The sequence below is a fragment of the Macrobrachium rosenbergii genome, chromosome 39 (genome assembly GCF_040412425.1).
Source record: "Macrobrachium rosenbergii isolate ZJJX-2024 chromosome 39, ASM4041242v1, whole genome shotgun sequence".
NCBI classification, from domain to species: Eukaryota; Metazoa; Arthropoda; class Malacostraca; order Decapoda; family Palaemonidae; genus Macrobrachium; species Macrobrachium rosenbergii.
The window spans coordinates 20,422,413-20,442,760 of NC_089779.1; the positions used below are offsets into that span (position 1 = coordinate 20,422,413).

Here is a 20,348-nt window from a genome sequence, read left to right on the forward strand (position 1 = left end):
GATTGCATCGCCTCCTGAGAACCCGACTCTTTTGTCGATGGCCTGTATCTCACTGACTCTTTTGGCTGTTGCCAAGGCCATCAAAAAGTGTTTTCTTGGTAAAGTTCCTTAGTGAACCTAAGTTCAGAGGCTCGAAAGGAGGTCCGGAGAGCCATTTTAGGACTACGTCCAGATTCCAAGAGACAAGTTCTGAGTTCTGTTTCTTCGTGTCAAAAGACCTAATAAGATCCGAAAGGTCCTGATTCGAGGATACGTCCAGTTCCTATGCCTGAACACAGAGCTCAGCATAGCCCTGTAGCCTTTTATGGTAGAAGAGGATAAGCCTTTAGAGTTCCTCAGGAACAAAAGGAAGTCCACAATCTCTGTCAGAGTTGTCTTAGAAGAGATTCTATTACTTTTGCACCAACTCTGGAAAATTGACCATTTGCTTTGGTAGACGTTAGCTGAGGATTGCCGTCTGATTTTGAAATAGCTTCCACAGCCTCCCTCAAAAAACCCTTTGCTCTGAGGAGTCTTTTGACAGTTTGTATCCTGTCAGAGCCAGAGAAGACAAATCTTGATGAAAGTGCCTGAAGTGGGGTTGTCTGAGAAGCTTGTCCTGTTGAGGGAGAAGTCTTGGAAAGTCTACTAAAGGGAGCTACCAGAATCATCGACACATTTTGGTGCAGGCGGAACTTGTTCAACACATCCCTTATCATCTCGAAGGTAGGGAAGTCATACAGGAACTTGTCGGACCAGTCGAGAAGCATGGCATCCATTGCCATGCTTGAGGATCTGGAACTGAGGAACAGACAAGAGGCAGCTGATGATTCCTTGACGTTGTGAAGAGTTCCAACATTGGCTTTCCCCACAATTTCCACAGATCTATACAGACCAGTGGATCGAGAGTCTACTCTGTGGGTATGCCTTGGTTTTGTCAGCTCAGCTAATCTGCCAACACATTCAGTTTGCCTTGGACAAATCTGGTCATCTTTTTCCCTCGCTACCTTGCAGAGGGAAAAAGAACGAGCTCCTCCTTGTTTGCTTATATAGGCCAGGGCCATTGTATTGTCTGAGTAGACTGCTATCGTCCTCCTGAACGCCTCCAAAGAAAAAGCTATCAGACTCAAGTGGATTGCTTTTAATTCCTAGACATTTATATGCCATAACATCTGATCCCTTAACCACATCCCAGAGATTTCCTTGTCTCCCATGAGGGCTCCCCAGCCCAGATCTGATGCGTTGGCATAGAAGTCTACGTCTGGGTTCTGAGGGAACAGGGACTTCCCTTCCAACAACCTGTCTCTTTACTTCCACCAAAGCAGGTGCTTCTTGACCTCTTAGGAGAAATTGGAACACTCTCATGTGAAGCCTCCCCCAGGAGACAAACTGTTCTATGAAGGCCATCATCCTGAGGAGACTCATCCAATTGTTCACCGAACATGTCTGGAGACGAAGGATTTCGTCTACCTTCTGTAGGCAAGACTCTACTCTTTCTGGAGGGAAAAGACTAAAAAAAGATGAGAATTGAGAGTCATTCCCAAATAAACTATCTCCTGTGAAGTCTTCTGTGACTTCTGATGACTTATTAGTAAACCCAAGTCTTGTGCAAGAAGTTATGTCTTCTGAAGGTCCTCCGTACACTGTTCCTTCAATGTGGAGCAAAGGATCCAATCGTCCATATAGAATGCTATGTTGATTCCCATCAGGTGGAGCCAACCTGTCGATAGTCTGAGGCACAGGGCCCAGAACTGGAACACCTGGCCTTGAAAAACAAATGTCAGATATTTTTGCGAGTTCAGGTGTAACGGGATGTGGAAGTTGACGTCCTGTAGGTCTATCAACACCATCCAGTCTCCCTGCTGAATGGATGCAAGGATCGAACATGTTGTCTCCATTCTGAATTTGGTGTTCTGAATAAAGACATTTAGGGCACTCACATCCAGGACCGGCCTCCACCCTCCTGATGACTGTACAACCAATTGTACAACCCTTCCAAACTTACATCTGGAACTACTTCTACTGCCGCCTTCTCGAGGAGGGATGAAAATCTCATTGAACTCTTGGAGTAGGCAGTTTAGGCAATAGGCATCTTGACAAAGGGAGGTCTTTCTAGGAAAGGGATTGTATAAACACTCCTCAAAACTTCCACAACCCACTGCTCCGCCCCTCTCTTGCTCCATTTCACCCAATACTGAAAGAGCCTGGCACCTACTGGAGTATGGAGGACATTTGATTCACTTTCTAGAGGAAGGTTTAGACGAGGACTTCTTGATAGTCCGCTACCGGAACCGCGCGTTCGGTCTTGACCTTGAAGAGGGTCTTTGCCTACCTCCACGAAAGGGATAGGGCTGCAGAGGAAATGATGACTTCAAACTAACAGCAGGAGTGTCCTTAGTCTGCCTCAATGATTTCACTAGCAGATAATGAGTGGATTTCTTCTGTAAAGCGGAAGAAATCTTGTTAACCACTGACTGAGGAAACAAACTGTCTCGCAAAAAGGGAGAAATAAGAAGTGCAGACCTCTGAATTAAAGTGACTCCCTTAGAGGTGTATGAGCACTATAACTCCCTCTTCTTCAACACTCCCATAGTGTAGAGGGAAGCTAACTCCTGTGCTTCATCTCTTATACCCTTGTCCACACATGAAAGGACCCCGAGGATATCAGCTGAAAAATCCGCAGGCAAGGCAGCGTATTCTTGAACCTTATGTGCGAGGGCGCCTATTGACCAGTCTAAGAAACTAATAATCTTGAAGACCTTACATAGATTCTTCATCACATGGTCGATTTCCGATGAGAACATTACTTTGGCCGCAGAAAACGCTGACCTCCAGACAGAGTCTATGAGACCGGAGAAGTCCCCTTGGGAGGAGGCAGCCACATCCAAGGAAGGTGCTTCTCCAGTTGCAAAATACGAATACCTCCTCTTTAAAAGCTGGGAAGGAGGGTAACTGAAGTTGTACTTCCCTTGTTCCCTCTTATCTGCAAGCAAGGTTGTGATCTTCCTAAGAGCCTTCCTGGCCGAAGTGGAGAGTACCATATTAGGTAGTCTTGAAGTCTCCAGAGGTACAATACTCATTTGGAAGGTGGACGCAGGAGAAGCTGGAGCCGCAGGGGAGAAAAAGAAAGAGAAACTTTGAAAAAGAAACTGAAGCAACGATGCATATGCTGAAGAAGGGGAGTCTCCTTCCTCATCCTTATCACCTTCCTCTACCACCAAAGACACTGGCGAAAGAGACAAGTTTCTAACAGAAGTCGTGTTTGAAGGTTTCTTCAAAAGACCTAAGATATCTAGGTGTCGCTGGATAGGCGCAAGAGAAGGGTCCAAACCTGTATCAGTAGAAGCTTGCTGTAAGGGGGTTGGCGCCACAAACTCCGACCTAGAAGACAAGTGCTTGGAAGAATGTCCGTGAACATCAGTATGAGCAGGCGCAAATGGGCGCTGAGAAGCTACTGAATGCTCGGGTACTACTGGGCGCTCTGGAGCCACTTGCGGTTCAGGTGCATCTGGGCGCTCTGGAGCCGCTTGCGGTTCAGGCGCAACTGGGTGCTTGTCGTCAAAGGGAGTTTGGGAGCAAATGGGTGCCCAGAGGTGACTGAGCGATTGGCAGTCACTGCACACTTTGGTGCCAGCAGGCACTTGCCCACTACTGGTCAATCAGGAGCCAAAGGAGGTTCGTTCGCTGATGCACACACTAGTGCTAACAAGCGCTTATGCTTGGAGGCAGCTTTTGGCACCAACACTTGATTTTCTCCCTCTGAACTTACAAGAGAAAACCTGTCTGGACTGTCCCATAAACTACACGAAGCAACTGACTCCTTGACTCTCTTCTCCGGAACCTGAGGGGTGCGAGACACATCTACAGCAGACCTTTTCAACAGTCTCGATTTACCACTGTTGCACCACTGGCGCCTCTATTTATGGCTGGAAGCCTCCAAACTAAAGGAAAGATTGTGCACATTTGGAAGACACCTTTCCACTGGCTGTCTGTCGCCACTAAGAACTGGCACCATTTGTTACTAAGGGGCCGACTACCGGGGGGCAAACCCCACCAAGCTCCCTTGGGCTTCCAGTATAGCTTCTCCCTGGTGCGGGGTAGTGTGCCATTGACCTTTGCCTAAGAGAATCGGCAGGCTGAGTAGCCAGCTCCTCCACTGTCACTGCACTTTCACTAGTCACATTCTTGTTCTCCATAAAGGATCGAACAGACATATTTATTTGGACCACTGTATTGACTAACATATCAGACTTGCGATTAAACTTTTGGAATGGAATGGAATATAAAGTTTAGGCCAAAGGCCAAGCACTGGGACCTATGAGGTCATTCAGTGCGGGAAAGGAAATTGAGAGCAGAAAGACTTGAAAGGTGTAACAGGAGGAAAACCCTTACAGTTGCACTCTGAAATCATTGCTAGGAGAGGGTGGATAGCAAGATGGAAGAAAGGTATGAATGGAGGTACAGTAAAAGGAATGAAAGGGGTTGCAGCTAGGGGCTGAAAGTACACTGCAGAGAACCTTTAGTAATGCCTACAGTGCACCACATGAGGTGCACTGATGGCACTAACCCCCTACAGGGGATCGAACTTATGCCCAAGGATGGCTATGGCATTGGGTTCAGGAGTAGGGGAGCCGGGCAAGGGATCAGGTGGAACAGAAGCAGGACTAGTGATAGGGGACAAGGCAGAAACAGGTAAAACAGGTAAATCAACAGAAGATTTAGCCAAATCCTGACTAACTAAACTTTTGTCATTCCTAGCCATCGTCTTTCTCTAACTTAATTAAGTGAGAACTTAAAATTTTCCATTTCTTAAGATCCCAATCAATACATTCACCACAAGTAGTACACTTCGAATAGGAATCATATTTTGTTGAAGTTAATCTTGTATTGCAGCAAAGTACTCGAACTTGTGTCAGACATTGTCGGTGAATACAAGTAGAAAAGTCAAGTAAAGTCCAATCAAATAAAGTCACAATCAGGTTAAAAAAAAGTTGTTTTTTATGAAAACCTAAATATCTAAGTGGCTGAGAGGCTGCCGAAAGCAAAAATACTTCATCAGTTTGAATCGTCAACCATAAATCAGTAAAGAGAGAATTTCAAATCCCGCTGCTGCTCACAACCATTGTCGTAAGCCAGCAGAAACAAATTGAAGCTCTCTGCTCAGTTGTTCCTCTCTTTCCCAACAGTGGGCGGGGTCAGTTACCTACACCAAAACAAAAGAATTGCTACCGAGGATTTCAAATTTTAGCTGCTGATAATAGAAACTGTCAGCCATGTAATTATTTGCTAAATTACTTTTATAAAAGTATAAATATTAAATATTACAGAAGGAACAGTCCTAAAAAGATCAATATGTATCCCATGTACTGCTCAGAGGAGCATTCATACCTGAGATTTGGGTGGCTAGCTTAACCATTTGAGATTAAATCAGTCTGAATACCTTAAAAGTTCAATAATTAGTCTGAATGCCTTGAAAAGTTCAACCCTCAATAGTAATTAATGAACAAGAGATTTTAAGACTATTTCGTGACTGCAAAAAAAAAGTCTTCCAGTATTATCATTGCTATCATCATTCAAAAATTTAACCAAACACCACACACAGCTATTCCAGGGTATCTACTTGTTAAAATCTATTTTCCGGAAATATTCTGATAACGTCCCAGAGCGAGTAAAAGTATTCATAGGTAAGGTTGATAATTCAAACAAGGTTTTCTTTAACTGGTCTTTCTAAGAGACGTGAAACTGCAAACTTAAAACAACTCCAAATGAGTTTTTATCAAGGATGTTATCCCATTCATTTTTTAATTTAATCAGAACTAAGGTTTTACTAAAGTCACCAAGTTTATAAGTAGATATGAATCCTTGAATAGTCTGTTTACTGCTTCATTAGCTGGAACAACAGCATCTGTTCACAGATGGTAGGTCCAAAAGTTGGTGATAAATTGAGAACTAAAAAGACAGAGATGGTTTGGACATATCAAGAAAAGAGGAGTGAAGCAGTTACTAAAATTGTAGTACAATTGTCAACAGCTGGAAGATCAGTGGAGGGGCCAGGAAGATTTGAATCAAACAGGAAGTCAGGCAGTAGATGCACATGACAGAAAGGAGTGGTGTTAATTTATTATATAACCCTACATAAAGTAAACCTGAAGTAAAATTCTAAAGATGACTGTGATCTACATCATAATGTACTAACTTTTGTTTGGATGCAGATTTCTCAAAGCATTTAATGTGCTTCTTAAATCACTCTACATCATAAATTGCTGGAGTGGATTATCTTTGTCACATCAGTATCTTTGTCACACCAGTAGCTAACTATACTTCAAGTTTAATTGTACTTTCTGGAGCATGTTCAGGGAAGAACTGAACATTTTTCATTAAATACAGTGACACTGACTACTCTTTTGATTCATTTCAATCCATTTGAGTAGGGTAACAGATCAAAATCCTTTGGGTTTAGTGCACTTGATTGCACTTGTTTTACCTAGGTAACATATTTTTTTTTAGCTCAGTAGCATAATAGAGTGAATACAAGCACCTAATTTCTCCTGTACAGGCATCATCGTAAGATATTAGAATTCTGCCATCTCGTGTAGACGATGCTTCTTTTACTGATAAACTACTCAGCATCAAAGATAATGTAGGTCTAGAAAAAAGTAGAAAATTGACCACACAATTAACGGGAAAAAGAAATGCACTTTCAACATAAACATATTTTTTTACAAGATTAACAACCACGTAAACTTATGAAACTCCCTGCAGTCACACAGGTCAGCTTCATAAATCATGAATCTCATCTATTATAAAAAGGAAATTCACTCAAACCTTCAATCAAAATTCTTTCAACGGGGTGTACAACCTTTCTTTCATACAGATTTTGGATTAAACTGCACAATGAAACTAACTGTGCACTATAAAGGATACATAAGATTAAATATGGTGAAACACTTAAATTGCTTGTAACAAAATTAAAAAGCTACATTGTGACACCTCCATTAGGATACTTAAGTATAAAGTCTTACTTCAGAAAATTTATTTTGGGCAAATAACCTCTTATTTTTTTTCAGTTATATATGAAATTGGAATCTATTTCTTACTTGTTAAATTGTACCATATAAAATGCTACCATGACCTTTATTTGCTTATCCCCCAAGTCCCCCAAAGAATTAATTTTCTAACTGACAAAGCAAGAAAACTATACTTGAGACTTTATAATTTCACAGTCCTACTTGAAGATACTGAAGCAACATATGTACCTAACAGCCATTTATAAAAGTCATTAAAAGTATTCTTAATCTTATCCAGTGCATCCTGAAGTGGGTGTCAAATTAAGATGTTACATTAAAATGAAAAAAATAGCAGTTTATCATATCAACCTGAATAGTTACCAACTGAACCAACAAGCAGCTCCCACTAAAAATATTGCTTGCTAAAGTATTAAGTGGAAGTACCTTAGAAAATTTATTTAATCTACACTGTCTCAGAGCATGTTTCTCCCACACATCGTATGGCAAAGTAAATGCCTTCAGACTTTCCATTCAATAAATTTGCTTCATAGATAAAGGCCTCCACTGTACCATTCATCTGAATTTTTTTTTTTTTGTGGTTAAATATCTGCTGAGACGCTTACTACATTGGGTTAATAGTAAAATATTCAAGAAAATCATGTGATAGGGTGGTAAGTTCACATTACCTTTTGTGCATGTACACAGGGAGGAGCTTGTTTTCATAAACTGAACTCATGAGGAAGAAACGCACAAAGCAAGCCTCATGGGGATTACTTATGACCTCTTCCTATGTCTCCAAGGGAGGTGAATAGGGTTCAAGAATGCTTACTGAAGGGAAAACACAAACATGCTGTACTGCTAAATTCTAAGTGAATTACCTTCATTTTAGCAAATACAGAGAAATCTATTATGGCAAACACAAACAAAGGAATATCACATTATATTTTGGGCTTCACTTTAATTATGAAATACTCCATAAACCAAAAAGTGACCATAACAGCAACATAAGCACTACCAAAAAATGTACATCTCAGATCTTTAATTTTCCACAACTAGTAATCACTGTTATTTCAACATAACGTACCCTGTCATAGCTAAAAATCTGTTCCAATGCAGTTTTCGCTGTCTCTTTACCATTACTACACCTGTTGACAGTTCAACCCTGCAGTTATAATTTTACAGAAAGTGCAGTATTGTATCTTTTTGAAAAAAGTACAGTACAATATTAAATCCAACCTGCACACCATGTCATTACATTTCAGAATCATAGCAAAAACTATTCAAAAATATGAAAAAATAACTTTTAACTGGAACTCCAAGTCTTATGTAGATTTTCAGTTTAAAAAAAGCTATCTCAAAAGCTACAGAGTAATCATTTATCATTTACCATTTAATTATTCATACGTGCCAAGATGTATGTTTACATTTGTAAACATGCATTTAATTCAGTGTCATTAATTAATAATCAATGAATTTTGACACCCCTACGAGTAACTGCTAATTTCATCGAACAGATCACAACTATAACCCACTTCAGCAACAATGGATTCAGTATACACATGATCTGAATAAATTCCTCAGTGGAATGTAATTCAATTTTAGAGCTTTCAGAGGAAACCAAATACCAGGTACAGTAATCTAATTAGGAAGAAAGACAAATTTTGAACACCAAATACTACACCCAATCACTGGCCTACCAAGAAACATCAGACTTCTTGACTTACAATTCAGACACAAGATTTTTTCATAAAAAATATACAGGTATAAAAAAGTGTACTAACACTCAAAAAGCTTCAGCCTGAAAAAAATATTCATGCAATGTTAAAGTACCTTTGACAATACTGACAACACATCATATATCCCTAAAGTTTACATGTTAAGATGAATATTGAAGCTAAAACTGAAACTAATAACTGCACCAAAAACTCTCATACACAGCATACTGGATACTGTATACTTATATTTACAGTTTAATATTAATATTGTCTAACAAAAATATCATTACAAACAGAAAAAAATTCAACTACATATTGAAGAAAAGATTGCTGTCTTAATTTCAGAGAATAAAATTTAAATGAACAGTGAACTAGCTACAGGTAAATCCGAAGATTTCAGATGACTCTTAATCATTTTCCCTCATTTTCTCTTGTGGATGACAAACCCCAGGGAATAATCTTACGTCATTAACTGTATTTACTATAGGTTACTACAGATAGGCACAGAAATGAAATCTAAGATTTCAATTATGCACAAAAAACTGCATTATTGAAGGACAAAAACATAGCTGAACTTCTGACCCTCACATTAGTTAAGCTGGAGCAATTCTACTACCTTCCATAAATCAGTTAAAAAACTGCAATAAGCTACAACCTTGCTTTTAGCTATCTTGTATTTCAAGCAAAATCTTAAAAATCCTCTCATTGATTAGACACTTCTCACATTTTCAAATCACCTAGTCCTCTCAATTTCAAAATGAAGGGGTTTTTCTCACTGTCATTCAAAACTGAACGACACTTCTTGTCATTATAAATTGGATACTGTAACAATATTAAAACCACAACTTACTGTATTCCATGCTCCCTCAATGCTGACATTTCCTAAAAGGAGAATTAGTACACCTGAAAGAACCCTGATAAAAAAAATTAATCTCACCTTAGAGCAGAATTTAGTATGTATCAGAAACAAGGCACTACTTTGTAAGTGCTCCAACTATGATTAAAATAATTATCTACAAAGCTAAGTTTCACCCTGATTTTCGTTAATACAATCACACAAGATCAAAACAAATATGCTGCTTTATTCTGTACATTCTTTTTAATCAATGAACTCATCTATATTTTTCAATCAGTACTGACTGCATAGTACATAATCAACAATATTCTATAATATACCTCCTAAAAAAGAATAAATTTATGTCCAAAAGAACACCACAATACAACAGTGGCAATTACTAAAGTACTATTTATAAAGGGCCTATCAAATATCAAATAGAATCTAATGTGGATATTCAAAGAAGATCAACTTGATGATAGCAAAAAGAACACTAAAATATCATCTGCTGTTAGTCCCAAAGACAAGCTGCAGTTCCCAAAAGCAAATGACATGATACAAACTTGATTTCTTTCTGCTACTGACAATAGATTTTATCTTGCCTCCCTTACTGAGACAACAAATGACAAGCACCAAATATATGACAAGGAACCTAAAGTACAATGTGCAGGAGATATGGGTGGGGGCAAAGACCTAAATACTTGTCAAAAAATAATGGCAATACTGATTTACATCTTCAGGGAAACTGCCTTTTGTTGTCAACATTCACGACACTTACTTCATGAAGGATACTGTACTCAATCATGCTTTTTTTATGCAACATTTTTTATACCATGGTATTTCCGAAGCATTAACATTAAATCTTCATTACAGCAGTTTTCACATAGGTAAGTGAGCCACACTCTTCACCTTTATGGGGTAATGGGTTGCTGATATGGCATTAAATTGCAATCAGCCATACACATTAGGTTAACCGTATGCTCAAGGACTCAATATCTAAGACCTTAACTGTCAAATCTATAAAAACACTCAACTGGAAATACTAATTTGAATGTCCTGACTTTGCTGTCACTCTCCGTCATTTACAGCAGAACTGGTAAACTATTTGTTATTCATGCTACCTAAAATCATGTAAATAATACAGCATAAAGATTATTTATAATTTTCCAATATGTAATGCCATGTATCTGAAAAGTTCTCAAGAAATTACATAAGTCTCATACCTAATGCAATGAAATTTTGAAATTTCAACAATCTTCTACTGTCATTTCCAAGTAATACAGCTTCTTCCTCCTTTTCTACTTATTATTGTTAAGATGAGCTGTTTAATTAGACCACTGGATGTGAAAGCAGTGTGATAGAAATTCCTCTAAGATAATATACAGTGCTGTATGTACCCAAAATACCAAAATGTAGACAGTAATTAGACAGTAACCCTTCAATTTTTTTATTTTGACATGAGGAAACTCTCAAGTTAATTCTGTATCTCAGTTACAGTAAGAAGATAATATCTATTGCCCTGAAATGGCAAACAGAGATGGCCACGAAAAATGAATAAATAGGATAGGGATTGGAGTAAAACAGAAACAAACAGATAACAAAAATTAAAAGAAAATAAACTTTAACACATCCACTTACAGTGGCTATAACAATATACAGTAGACATCTTTACACAATGATAATATATCCTTATAAACATGGGACAAGGAGGGATACAAAATAAATAAAATAACTAATAAAATTACAGTGCACTATCATCGCAATAACCTGAATGAATGATATGCAAAATCCAACAAGTTTCCTTTATACTCATGCTGTATTCATGGAGACTGCCCTTTTGATACTGTTTATCATCCAAATTATTGTCATAAAATATTGATGTATTAAATAACTAGAAATTTATAAAAAAAAAAAAAAAATCAGCTATGACAGATGTCCACTTCAAATCACATACACTGGATGACAATTGGTTCAAAAATCTCGAATTCAAGGTGAGAAAGTTCAAGTTATTGCAATTACATGGCAAAAAGTCAAATCATCGATTTGCAAATATGGAACAGGTACACATATTTCAACACTAAAATCAGTGCAGTTCTCTAAAATAACATGAAAAGTTACCTTGTGACTACTTGGTGCTACATTACTCATTATGTTGTACTATAATTCATGGCAATTTCTGGTATCACTGCCACCAATTTTGGCAAACAACGGCAAAATGATACAATCCAATGAAACATGATTATCTTACATTTATGTAGAGGAAAATGCTGTGAATGAATAAACCCTATAAAGTAAGCTTCAATCAACCCCATCACCAATATTGAACATTCTAACGAAGCTAAAAACTTAAAAAAAAAAAAAGTCAAGAATAACATAAACTATGGTAAAGTCATTCTGTAAATCAAACATCCTGACACTGCAAAAACGAGCACAAAAAATATATTTGCCATGAAATATAGTAAAGAGAAGTCATGGGTATAAACTGCAAGAGATTACAGAGATTACAGTGTATATCAACCAGATAAAAAAAAAATACTCCAAAACAAAATCAAATTCATCTCTTTACAAAAAACTATCAGATAACCCTTGACATCAGAAACATGTTATGCATATAGACTGCAAGACCAAGTCCTATGAATCTAGGGACAGATCCTTACTATTTAAAGTCTACAAATACAAAAAAAACAAGCAAGACTGTTTGTATTAAACAAACATGGCTTAACAAATTCTAAGGCATATCAAGTTTTTATTGCAGATCTCCATATTTGGATATGAAAAGGTTCGCTCACTTTTCAAGAGAAAACGAACTCTGTTTACAAAATGATCAACAAAGGTTAACCGTAACTAGATATTTGGTGTGTTAGCTTATCAAATGCAAAATTTAGTGTTTGTTTCTTTGATTGCAGAAATACAAAATGTCAATAGGTTGCACAGTTGCATTTTTTGTCTTTGTATTTGGCCATACTGTAGTACATACCCTGCAGAAGTACTTACATCACTGGTGAAGCTTGTAGATCTAACATGCCTTCCACTTGCACACCATTCTCTCAATATCAAAATAAATAATCACTCACTTCCATCATAAAATCTGTAAATCAGAAACTATCACTATTTTTGTATCATCCCATGAACACTACTCACTGTCACAATGATTTAGTAATAAACTGATGGAAAATATATTTTTTCTCACTTCATTAGTATTGAAGTCTTAAAATTACACCACTGGCGAGTGAGTTGAATCACATAATTTTCTTAGGTCCCATTAATCACACCGTGTGTGTTGTCATTAGAATCTGCAGATGATGAAGTGGTAGGAGCGTGCAGCAACTGAGCATACTGCAGGAGAACTTCCCTGAGTGAGCGCCAAAGCTGAGGGGTACCACTATTACTTGATCCTCCAACTTCCACGAGATGAGGGTACAGACCAATCAGCTGAGCCCAGGTCATGCTGTCCACTGCACAAAGAGAGATCATTTATGATTGATGCAGAATACTGTACCTTGATTTTCATATGACAAGAACAGTAATGCAAACACTCATCATATTTACATCCCTGATTATTATCATCATCATTACTATATATTAGTTGAAAGAGACCAAGTAATTTCTAGATTCTCATTGGGTTTGCCTGAAGGATCTATTTTAAAATGTATGATTACAAATTGGAGGTAATTAAGTTAAAAAAAGTTGGAAAACTAAATAGGAAGAGAACTGGTGAAAAGTAGGAAGGGGAAGCAATGCAGCTGAGGCCAAAATGACCGCAAAGAACCTTAAACATCATCTACAGTAAATGGTACCCATGTAAAAGGTACGCCTCCTTGAGGCTTACATAACTGAAATCTCTATGAAAATGCTGTATGCATAGAGCACCATTTTTCACAAACATTCTTTTACAACTGGAACAGAAGAGACAGACATGGAACTTTTGTAGTTTGCTGGATGACTGCTGAATTTCTGATCACTGTCCTCTCTTTTGGAATGCCCTCCTATAATGGCTATGATGCCACCATCATCATAGCTACAACGATGTTGCTATTGTCATATTATATATAATTAAATAACCACTGACTGCATGGCCTGTTCCAATGAATATGATGGTGTCTCTTGTTTGCTGCTTGAAGTCTCCATGTCTGGAACTGGTAGATGTGACTGGGTTTACTGGTATGACTGATTTAGGCAGGTGGTTGTTATATGTCCTCACGCTGATCTTCTCCCTCACAATGGTCATCTTCCTCTATACTGTACCTCTCATTACTCTTTCTTCTCTGAAAGCAATACAATCTTTCTCCTAGTTCTGTACTGGTTTTTGACTCTGTGATATCCACTTGACTGATGATTTTGGTGATTACCATAATAGTCTGGGCTGAAAATGTTAAACCTGTCTTCATTACAGAGCTAAGTTAAGCACTTTGGCTCCTAAGCTTTATCTCTTCTGACGAGCCAATCAACACCATTTTGTTCCTGAAAGGGAGCAAGTTCAAAAGCTTGGCAATCTGAGACATGCAGGTCAGTCTATTCTGGTTCACAAGGATCTTAAACTGCCTGTAAACAAAATAATTGGGGAAGAAGTGCTCAGAACTGAAGAAGGGACTCCTTGATCCCAACCTGAAAGCCAGAGACAATTTATGGACCTAGCATTCTTTTTCTTTCCACTAAGACATGGCACAATCCCACAACCCTAGAACTTTCAGCATGAGTTAGTATGTAAACAGTCCATCTTTATGCAAAGGGGTAGCTAAAGGGGTGCAGCTCCCTTGTCAACAGCAGCCATGCATTTGCCCCATTACCAACCATATGCAATATTACAGAGAATGCTACCCTGGGAATGATGGACAGCAAAATATCAAGTACATAAATACTGGATTATGTTAATAAGTAGTTTAACCAGACCAGTGAAACAATTTTTTCACTCTCATGGGACTGGCTGAAAGGATGTCTTTATTAAACAAAACTTAAGATTCTATTTATTAAACTACAGTTTTTTTAATTATGACTTGATTCAATGAAAATGATAAGTGATCCTGGGAAAATCTCTCTCATTTGTTTCCAAACTTATTTGCTTTCAATTATATTTTGGTTATTCACATAAAAATCATTAAACTATTAGAATTACTTTATTTACTGCAAATACTGGGATCAGATCAAAACAGCTATTCATCCTACTGTATCCATGGGTCAACAGAAGTAACGAATTCTAAGAGAAGTCAAAATTACTTGTGTCATTTCTTTTGATAAAATGACTTCCATAGATCACTATCAGTTTTAATGTGCTATTAAAAGATTCATTATTCCATACATTCTGCCACTGATTAATTATAACAGATTTCAGAAATGTTATACGATCATTGTTAGGAATATCTACATTTGATCCTGTCACAGCAGCTGCACCTGTGGCTGCTTTATTAGCATCTTCATTTCCTTTAAGGCCTAAATGGGCAGGAATCCTAAATGGGCAGGAATCCAATGTATTACTGTACTATATTTTAACCATCATATGATTTATGCAGTGAACAATGACATTTTTATAAAATTCTTCTTCTTCATTTTAACGTGCTTTTATACCCATTTTTATATGGGGGTAAGCACGGTGCCTTCTTTGAAGGACTTTGATTTGGCGGTGGGGTAGGTCGTAACCTCGACCGGCTGCCCTGCCTGACATCGCTTAGACCCGGTACCGAACCGGTACGAACGTGTACATGTATTACGAAACCCCAGCTCCCTTTCTCCCAGCAGCACGAGGAGAACTGGGCGGGTAGTCCGACAGTTCGAGACATGTGAGGTGTCTGTTATGTTTTTAGAAGATGTTGGAGTGGCTTTGTTTATGTGTGTATTAGTCTTTAACATCCATTTGCTTTCAGCAAACCTATCCGTTGATTACATACGTAATCCCGGGATGTCTACACGGATAGCAAACTTTCCGCCTCTGACTGGTCGGCTGCGGGGATTGAACCCTCGCCACAGGCTTCTATGAAGTCTGTGGTTGCCACTCTACCAACCAAGCCATCGAGGCTCTATTTTTATGATAAAATAAAGTTTTATATATACTTACCAAGTACTTACTTAGCTATAGTTTCTTCTTGCATGGCGGGTTAAATTAAAAAATTCACTGGTAACGCTTCACAATTCAGTGCAGATGACTGGTCCCACCCACTGATGGGAATACCAGGAATGACTTAGCAGACTATCTCATTCTGTTTATGCCATATGTCCATCGGAAGGGAGGCGGGAGGGCTTCGATCATGTAATTACTTGATAAGTATATATGAAACATTATTTTATCATAAAAGTGTCATCTTTGTATAAGTAACTTACCAAGTAATTACATAGCTGATTTCCACATTAACAGGAGGTGGGATGCATGGACATACGCTTCTCCAAAACATTAAGACATGTAATGAATTTGAAATAGAAAAAGTTGCTAGCACTGAAAACAAAGCCTGTCGTTTCTTATTAGTTAAGGGAGCCTGCAGTACAAAACTGTCTCTGGTTAGTGCTCAACATTAACCTGTATCAATGTGGTGGTATAGCCAGGAGTGTCTGCTACTTACATGGGAGCTTTGCTGCAAAGGAGAAGTCCAATGGCTAGCAAAGCATAATCGGAAATTTTGCAGCGAAGGAATGAAGCGAAGGCTAGCAAAAAACTTCAAAAAGTGCCCTGCCCTAGGCGCAGTACCACAATAAAACAACCATATAACACTGTTGCCTGCACTGAAATACGTCCACTGAGAGTGGTGGGTACTCCAGGTACATTGTACCCCCTGGCTCTCACAAAACTCGGCACCTTACTACAGTGTGAAGAGATAGTAAGAGAAAATCCTATGCTTCCTTTCGTGATGCCAAGCCAGTTACTAATAATCACAAGGCACTGCAAACAAATTTTTAACACTGTTAAAACTTTTCTGAAAAGGTGAGAAGCAAAAATTGACTAAACTTCCAGTAGGTCGATTGTAGGATGGACATAAGGGGTAGCAAGAAGGCTAATGAGGTAGTTGTTCTGACATCTTTAGCTTTCACTTAAAAGTGGGTCCAATGGTCTCCTGAAACTAAGAATGGTCTCATAAACCAAGTCTATACATGAAGATGATCAATGCGTTCTTAGAGGGCAAAAAAAAAAAAAATGGGTCCTTGTCGGAACACTACAGGTTATGAATGGCCCCCTGCTCAGGTAATACCTGAAAATTCCAACATAAAAGAGAGCTTCCTACTCTTCCCCAGAGCCAAGGATGTGGGGAGATTTGGTGCCAGACAATCGGAAGCTGGCGCCAGCTGAGGTAGACACCAGATAACTAATTGGTCAGGAGCTGGAGGGCACTCTTAGGAACTCGGGGCAGAGCTAGTGCCAGGCAAGCTGGAAGTCAGACAAGGTAAAGGCTCAGGCTGCAGGGTGCTCCTGGGAGCCCAGACCACTGTCCCCGGCTGTCAAGACTGTCTTCTCTTCCATTAAGTTCTTGAGAGGGAGAGAGCGGTTCCAGGTCACGAAAGCATTCTCGTTCTCGGTTAAAAACCCCCAGGGTAAACAAGCAAACTATGTCAGTGAGTCAGACTTAGCTCAATACCCCTAAAAAGAGGAACATTAGAGATTCTATATCCTCTCTGATAAGAAAAAGGCAATGCTGCCATTGAGTCATAAGTGTCTCAGAAGAAGAAACTCAATAGACCGAGACACCCAATTTGGATCATCATTCACTTAAGATTGGTAGATTGAGCTAGAAGAAGACGTCTGCATCTTTCAAATGTCTCTTGTAGCACCTCTGAAAAAAGCCCCTCCTTCCTGACAAGCACCCGGACAGCCCAAAGCCTGTCCACGTACGAGCTTACCACCATCTGGTGTCTCTTGAAGTGAGGTTGTTCAAGAAGAAACGAATAGTGGAAGGATTCTTCGAGAGTCCACCAATCACCCGTAGCAATTGGGGAACCATAAACTATGGTTCAGAATGGGGCTATGAGGAAAACTGTAATGTTCTGATGAGCCTGAGAAAGTTCAGCCCTTCTTGACCATGTCGAATGGTGGAAGAGCTTAGAGGTCTTGGTTGGAACGGTCTTGCAGTAAGGTGTCTGTTGCCCAGATTACAAGATTCCTTAAGGTGGCAGACAGTCAAGATTGGCCTGCCCCATAGAGGAACATAACCCGACAGTTCAGGGGATTCAAGGTCCACTTGAGAGTATGAGTGATTTTCTGACAGCTCAGTTCAACTGCCAAAAATTCCAGTTGGACTAGAAGAAACTCGATATATCGTCCACAGATAAACTCTCGTCACTTGTTGGCGAGAACTGACATAAAAAAGTAAGGACTGTGATCTTGTCTAAAGGAATACCACAGTCTAGGAGTGAGTGAGGGTCAAGAAAAACTGAAGTCTTAAGTGAATGGCTCTCAGCTCTCTGGCATACATGTGAGGGTTCGTCCCCCCAGGGACACGTCCCAGAAATTTCCCGGTTCCCCGAGCAGGCTCCCTATGCTAGCGCAAGGAGTGAGAAGCAGTCTAAGACTAGTCTCATGATGAGGAACTTCTTCCAAAAGTCTAAATTCAGACCGATACCACCATAAGTTCGATGAAAACAGGTCTTTGGGAAAAAACAGCAGAGTTCAGTTATGATTCTTTGTCCCTATTTGTCTTGTGGGACAGGCTGACGTTCATGGTCACAAAGAAAGACAAAAGTAAGCAGAGCGAGAACTCGAGAGAAGTCTTTTACCGTAGATGTCGAAGCCTAAATTCTCGCACTGGAAGACCGTCTCGTAGGACGGGTCTGAGATATCTTTCGGAGTTTGCATGTTGACATGAAATGAAGTATCCTACATATCCAGGAACTCCGCCCAATCAGCCTGGAGAATGGAAAACAGGGCTGTTCGGTTGGTCTCTGCAAGCAAACAAACTTGTAGAACCTCATGAAGACTAGCAGACAACCAAGTGGACTAGTTGCCGACCCTGTCGATACTTGACAGCCAAGGACACATGGCCATCAGGGCGGGAGCGACTTCTTAGCGCAATAATGCCTTACATGGACTCGATGACACCTTGTACAGACTGCAACATATGCAGAACTGTACTTAGTTAAAAATAATATCTGACACGCTTACAGGAACTTTGAAAGTCCATAAGATACACAAAAGTCTGGCCATGGGTAACAAAGGTCTTGAGCAAAACCAGGAGTGATGACTTCTGCTGCAGTGCAATACAATTCTCTAAATAATCAATAAATAAGTAAATAAAAATAAAAAATGTGAAAGAGAACAAGGCATTCAACGGTGGGAGCCTAGTATGCCTAGAAAGAGCCGACCTCTCTGGAACAGGTGTCGGACGCTCGGGATTCAGCGCCCGGTGCCATAAAGTCAGGAGCTCTGAAGATGATCAGGCGCTCAGGAGCAAGCACCGCTAGAGAGAGGGTTCATGGCGGTTCCTTCTGCCTGGAGCCCAAGAAAAGTTTCCATAAAAGAACAGTCACGAGGGAAGATCTCGTAATACCAAGGGGAAAAACAGACCAAGGATATATGCCATCTGAAAGTAGCTGCAAAGCGATGTCCCTTGGCAACACCTGAGAGACTCCTATCTTTTTAACCCCTGCTCCTGATGTCAGTCAAGAAAACCCTTACTTCAAAATCTTGACAAGAACTTCAACCAGGAGGACTATAGGCAGTCCATGGTCATTGGTGGGGGTTCCGTTCTAAGGGTGTGATGATAACCGAAAATCGCCGTTAACCCAAAATCGGCGATTTTCGCGCTTTTTCAGCGAATTTCGGGCATAAAACACTTGTCTTGCTCCCTTAAAAAACCATTCTGTCTAAGCATCAGAGGGAGGGAAGGACAAAAAACACTTGCCTTGCTCCCTTAAAAAACCAAAGTCAGACTCCCTACTCCCTGTAGAGGTGACAGCCTTCTTCAACAAGCTCATAAATTCATACAAAAAAGTCCCTATCTGCAAAAGACAGTGCTTTGAGACACTAATTGATGTCACAAAAGGGAGTAATTTGGTCCGATTGGAACTCTAGGTGAAGGTGGAACAGGCTGAAAAGAGACAACCGCCTGAGAGTGGCTGTACAGTACTCAAAGGAAGGAGTCCGATACTGAAGGAGGACACCTGATGATCAGAGACTAAAGACAGCCACTTGAAGAGGCGTTCAATTAGAAATTGTGCTCAAAAAAGAACAACAGTATGTTCTTAGATGGAGAGACAGGCGCCGAGCTAAAGAGAGACTGGCATCAGCCACTAATAGGCTGGTGCCAGACGCATGAGAGCTGGCGCTGGAAGCTCTATATGAAGATGAGCTCGGACGCTCATGTTCCACTTGGCGCCAGTACTGGCGTTCCACATGCCTCTAGTTGGGGCTCCACTTAACCTGTAGCAACATGGCGGTACAGCCAGGAGCGTCTGCTACTTAAGTGACAGCTTTGCAGCGAAGAAGAAGTCCAATGGATGGCAAAGCATAATTGGAAGTTTTGCAGCAGTTCACTGAAGACTAGCAAAACTTCAAAAAGTACATCTCTATGAACGCCTTTCCAATGGCTGTCCTTCAACACCTGTGGACAGCAGGCTCGACTGAGTGGCAGCAGCAGGAGAGAGTTGCCGCCAGGAACTCAGAAACTGGCACCGAGCGAGTGCCCGATAGCGCCCAGGCTCTGCAGTTTGAGTCAGGTGAGCTAGTAGTTTGGGAGCTGGCAAGCACTACTGGGCGCTGTTAGTATGAACTATCGAAGCAAGTACCAAAGCACAGTTCTCAGCTGTCGGAAATTTCTTCTTTTGCTAAAGCTCATCGTAACCAAAACATTTAGCACAATTCTTTCCTACTGTATTCCTGCCCTTACACTTTTCAGTTCT

The 20,348-nt window shown here is 39.8% G+C and overlaps 1 protein-coding gene across 4 annotated transcripts in view; it reads right to left on the reverse strand.

The window, feature by feature from the left end:
• Positions 1 to 7,927: 7,927 nt before the first annotated feature.
• mon2 (Mon2 homolog, regulator of endosome-to-Golgi trafficking) overlaps positions 7,928 to 20,348 on the reverse strand; it is a 318,335-nt gene continuing 305,914 nt past the window's right edge. For all 4 annotated transcript variants that reach the window (XM_067082772.1, XM_067082770.1, XM_067082773.1 and 1 more), the window contains one exon: positions 7,928 to 12,991. In XM_067082772.1, coding sequence (XP_066938873.1) covers positions 12,789 to 12,991 — 203 coding nt within the window. In that variant the 3' untranslated portion in view covers positions 7,928 to 12,788. The remainder of the gene's footprint in view (positions 12,992 to 20,348) is intronic.